The 5,975-nt window shown below is 40.0% G+C and overlaps 1 protein-coding gene across 1 annotated transcript in view; it reads left to right on the plus strand.

Moving 5' to 3' along the window:
- Window positions 1-5,016, plus strand: part of LOC139748134 (apolipoprotein D-like) — a 13,605-nt gene extending 8,589 nt beyond the window's left edge. Inside the window, exon 5 of the mRNA XM_071660805.1 lies at window positions 4,534-5,016. Coding sequence (XP_071516906.1) covers window positions 4,534-4,679 — 146 coding nt within the window. The 3' untranslated portion in view covers window positions 4,680-5,016. The remainder of the gene's footprint in view (window positions 1-4,533) is intronic.
- The last annotated feature ends 959 nt before the right edge of the window (window positions 5,017-5,975 follow it).

Below are 5,975 nucleotides of genomic sequence, written 5' to 3' on the forward strand. Positions count from 1 at the left end.
CATGTTCCTCCCTGAACCCCAACCTGAAGTTTGATGGGTACTTACCTGTAGTGTACTCATGTTCCTCCCTGGGTCCCAACCTGAAGTTTGGTGGGTACTTACCTGTAGTGTACTCATGTTCCTCCCTGAACCCCAGCCTCAGATTTGGTGGGAACTTGCCACTGGTGGTGCTTGTGTGTACAAATAACTGGATTTGCTCATATGTGAGTAATAATGCCTGGAACTGCACAGAAATGTCTGGTTTTATGAAGGAATATCTGGATGTACGAATTATAGAGGATGTCTAGAATGTGTGTGTGTGTTTGTTTGTGTGTGTGTGTGTGTGTGTGTGTGTGTGTGTGTGTGTGTGTGTGTAGGAATGCCAGGATGTGTGTCGGAATTCGTGTGAGTGTGTAGAGGTGGTTGGATGTGTGCTTGTTGGAAGACAATATGGTATATGGCTGAGCATGTGGTTGGACAGGATGACTTAGGGTGTGGTACACTATATGGACAGTAGGATGTATTGGTGCATATGTGTGGTGACCAAGTGGGGGAATATGCAGCAGTCCTGATGACGTGTGGGGGAATATGGTTAGGTGGATGGTCGTGATAATGTTTGGGGGAATATGTTTGTATGTGATGATAGTCATGAGGTGTGAAGTGATGTGGTTATGTTTGATGATAGGGATGACTAGTAAAGTGATGTGGTTATGTTTGATGATAGGGATGACTAGTAAAGTGATGTGGTTATGTTTGATGATAGGGATGACTAGCAAAGTGATGTGGTTATGTTTGATGATAGGGATGACTAGTAGAATTATGTGGTTATGTTTGATGATAGGGATGACTAGTAAAATTATGTGGTTATGTTTGATGATAGGGATGACTAGTAAAATTATGTGGTTATGTTTGATGATAGGGATGACTAGTAAAGTGATGTGGTTATGTTTGATGATAGGGATGACTAGTAAAATCATGTGGTTATGTTTGATGATAGGGATGACTAGTAAAATTATGTGGTTATGTTTGATGATAGGGATGACTAGTAAAGTGATGTGGTTATGTTTGATGATAGGGATGACTAATAAAGTGATGTGGTTATGTTTGATGATAGGGATGACTAGCAAAGTGATGTGGTTATGTTTGATGATAGGGATGACTAGTAAAATTATGTGGTTATGTTTGATGATAGGGATGACTAGTAAAATTATGTGGTTATGTTTGATGATAGGGATGACTAGTAAAATTATGTGGTTATGTTTGATGATAGGGATGACTAGTAAAGTGATGTGGTTATGTTTGATGATAGGGATGACTAGTAAAATTATGTGGTTATGTTTGATGATAGGGATGACTAGTAAAATCATGTGGTTATGTTTGATGATAGGGATGACTAGTAAAATTATGTGGTTATGTTTGATGGTAGGGATGACTAGTAAAATCATGTGGTTATGTTTGATGATAGGGATGACTAGTAAAATTATGTGGTTATGTGTGGTGATGGTTATGATGTGTGGACGGATATGGTCACATGTGGTGATGGTGATGACGTGTGGACGGATATGGTTATGTTTGGTGGTTATGATGACGTGTGGTGGATATGGTTATGTGTGGTGGTCATGATGACGTGTGGACGGATATGGTTATGTGTGGTGGTTATGATGACGTGTGGTGGATATGGTTATGTGTGGTGGTCATGATGACGTGTGAAGGGATATCGTTATGCGCGGTGGTCATGATGACGTGTGGTGGATATGGTTACGTGTGGTGGTCATGATGACGTGTGAAGGGATATGGTTATGTGTGGTGGTCATGATGACGTGTGGTGGATATGGTTATGCGTGGTGGTCATGATGACGTGTGGTGGATATGGTTATGTGTGGTGGTCATGATGACGTGTGAAGGGATATGGTTATGCGTGGTGGTCATGACATGATGACGTGTGAAGGGATATGGTTATGTGTGGTGGTCATGATGACGGGTGGTGGATATGGTTATGTGTGGTGGTCATGATGACGTGTGGTGGATATGGTTATGCGTGGTGGTCATGATGACGTGTGGTGGATATGGTTATGTGTGGTGTCATGATGACGTGTGAAGGGATATGGTTATGTGTGGTGGTCATGATGACGTGTGGTGGATATGGTTATGTGTGGTGGTCATGATGACGTGTGAAGGGATATGGTTATGAGTGGTGGTCATGATGACGTGTGGTGGATATGGTTATGTGTGGTGGTCATGATGACGTGTGGTGGATATGGTTATGTGTGGTGGTCATGATGACGTGTGGTGGATATGGTTATGTGTGGTGGTCATGATGACGTGTGTAGGGATATGGTTATGTGTGGTGGTCATGACATGATGACGTGTGAAGGGATATGGTTATGTGTGGTGGTCATGATGACGTGTGGTGGATATGGTTATGTGTGGTGGTCATGATGACGTGTGAAGGGATATGGTTATGTGTGGTGGTCATGATGACGTGTGGTGGATATGGTTATGTGTGGTGGTCATGATGACGTGTGAAGGGATATGGTTATGTGTGGTGGTCATGATGACGTGTGGTGGATATGGTTATGTGTGGTGGTCATGATGACGTGTGAAGGGATATGGTTATGTGTGGTGGTCATGATGACGTGTGGTGGATATGGTTATGTGTGGTGGTCATGATGACGTGTGGTGGATATGGTTATGTGTGGTGGTCATGATGACGTGTGGTGGATATGGTTATGTGTGGTGGTTATGATGACGTGTGAAGGGATATGGTTATGTGTGGTGGTCATGATGACGTGTGGTGGATATGGTTATGTGTGGTGGTCATGATGACGTGTGGTGGATATGGTTATGTGTGGTGGTTATGATGACGTGTGAGGGATATGGTTATGTGTGGTGGTCATGATGACGTGTGAAGGGATATGGTTATGTGTGGTGGTCATGATGACGTGTGGTGGATATGGTTATGTGTGGTGGTCATGATGACGTGTGGTGGATATGGTTATGTGTGGTGGTCATGATGACGTGTGAAGGGATATGGTTATGTGTGGTGGTCATGATGACGTGTGGTGGATATGGTTATGTGTGGTGGTCATGATGACGTGTGGTGGATATGGTTATGTGTGGTGGTCATGATGACATGTGTAGGGATATGGTTATGTGTGGTGGTCATGATGACGTGTGAAGGGATATGGTTATGTGTGGTGGTCATGATGACGTGTGAAGGGATATGGTTATGTGTGGTGGTCATGATGACGAGTGTAGGGATATGGTTATGTGTGGTGGTCATGATGACGTGTTTAGGGATATGGTTATGTATAAATGGGATGGGTATTATACATTCCTTTGCATTACTTTACGTTTTCCACATTCTGCATCGCTTCACTTGACTACTTGTACTGGTCACAGGAAATATGTGAGCACACGGAAGAACAATTGTTGGGAGAGACGAGATTACGGCTGCAACAGAGGGAATGCATATGGCTATATGAAGCGGTGTGTTGTGTAAGGTGGCAACATGTAGGGAACATGAGGAAGCAAGAAAGAAATGTGTGTACGGTGAACTGCACGAAGGAATTGCCTTATTGTTACTGGAGAGAGAGAGAGAGAGAGAGAGAGAGAGAGAGAGAGAGAGAGAGAGAGAGAGAGAGAGAGAGAGAGAGAGAGAGAGAGAGAGAGAGAGAGAGAGAGAGAGAGAGAGAGAGACTGCATGTTTGTTTGACCGTGTCTGTCGTTGGGAAGGTAAATATCATTATGTTTGTCCTTACTCTTCGCTGACGAAGATCATTCAGCAAAGCTAAACTGCTTTTCTTGATTTATGCGAATCCTTCCTGAATCTCTTTCCTCCAGAACCAACTGGTCACTTCTGCAGCTTTAAGGAATGTCCCTCTAGTGTCAGTGACTTACATTTGCCTTTCATCTGTTCTTTCTCATCTGACCTGACATGACCTTTTCTCATCCTTCCAGTTAACCTAACGCGACCTTTTCTCATCCATCCACTTACCCTAACGAGACCTTTTCTTATCCATTCACTTAACCTGACATAACCTTTCCTCATCCACTTAACCTGACATGATCTTTCCTCATCCACTTAACCTGACATGACCTTTCCTCATCCACTTATTTCTAATGCATCAGAGTTTTTATGGCCTAACGTGACCTATCTTCTAGGTGTCCTAACTTGGCCTTCCATAGTTTGTCTTCGTCATTCTGTAATAGCCAATAAAACCACTACAAGAATCATTACAACAAATAATAAAGTACATCACCACATTACTTTGTTGCATATTTAATCACTGTTTCTAATGCCATTTTTTCGTTCGTCCATTTTGTTGGAACACACATAACATGGTTCGTGTGTCTGTCTGCCACAAGCTTACTGGATGAAGCTAATAATTTCATAACTGTCATATCTGATTAAAGTCACCTTGAAATACATTGGTTACGTCTTGTTTAACGTCAAATGTAATGGTATGTGGGTCGGTCATAATTAAACATAGCTTGGGTAAAGTCAGTGATAGCTTGGAGTCAAGCTTTTACCTTTTGTTTTCCCTTTAACAGAGTTCTCTTGGATCCTAGCCCGCAGACCCAGTGTACCCACACATTTCCTGGTGACACTGAGAAAGTGGCTGAAGAAGGTGAACGTGGACGCCAGCCGTTACATACCTACCATCCAGGGACCAGATTGTGTAAGGAGACAGATTTGAACGTGGCCTTCATTTGGTTAGAATCCATCGTGGTCAGAAAATTACTCATGCTGCAAAAATTATTTTCCATTTTCTATGAATGCAGGAATTTAAAGAATGTTTCCTTTTTTTAAGACAGCTTAATATCCTTTTTTTTAAAAAAATATCAAAACACCACAGAATTCCTTTATAAAGGACAGTCCATCATCTAACAGAGTAACAGATGTTTATACTGTTCCATGTAAATTCTCTGTAATAAAACGTATATTGTCAAAATGAGGAAACCTTTAAAGGCGAGGATTCAAGAGCATGAATATTCTGTAAGGACAACTTCGGAATTAAACGCAATGTTCAAACATGTACAAGATTATTCATATCCAGTAAATGTGAGTGTGTGGAGGTGGGGTAGAGTTTCAAACATTTTGACCCTTGTACGTCACTTATAGAAAGGCTTATTGTTCAATAGTCTTTCATCAAAGTTAACAGCACCATAGACATGAATGAAGGAAGGTATAAATCATATAATAATGAACTCTCTGTTGTGTAGCAAAACTAAGAAAACAGCAACAGACCTGACGTCCTTTACATATAAATGGATAGTCACTTTACCTTTCTGTTCCAACTCTTCATGTTTCTCAGATCAACTGTTCCTTATCTCCTCAACTATGGTGAAGTCTGGATTTGCATATGTCCTCTTGTTCATAATATTGTTTCAGTATCCTTGAAAATGGCTTGAAAGTCAAAACCTTGGAGCTTCTGGGCTCTTATTCCCAATGAGTTTACTAGAAGAAATGAACAAAGACCTGAAAGAAGTGCATTTTCATACTCTCCACAACTGCTCACATGAGCATCATTACTTTAGTACCAGATATAATGCCAAAGCGTATATATATATATATATATATATATATATATATATATATATATATATATATATATATATATATATATATATATATATATATATATATATATATATATATATATATATATATATATATATATATATATGTATATATATATATACATATATATATGTATATATATATATATATATATATATATATATATATATATATATATATATATATATATATATATATATATATATATATATATATATATTTTTTTTTTTTTTTTTTTTTCTTATTTTTTTTTCTTTGTCGCTGTCTCCCGCGTTTGCGAGGTAGCGACAGGAGACAGACGAAAGAAATGGCCCAACCCACCCCCATACACATGTATATACATACACGTCCACACACGCAAATGTACATACCTACACAGCTTTCCATGGTTTACCCCAGACGCTTCACACGC

The sequence above is a fragment of the Panulirus ornatus genome, chromosome 72 (genome assembly GCF_036320965.1).
Source record: "Panulirus ornatus isolate Po-2019 chromosome 72, ASM3632096v1, whole genome shotgun sequence".
NCBI classification, from domain to species: Eukaryota; Metazoa; Arthropoda; class Malacostraca; order Decapoda; family Palinuridae; genus Panulirus; species Panulirus ornatus.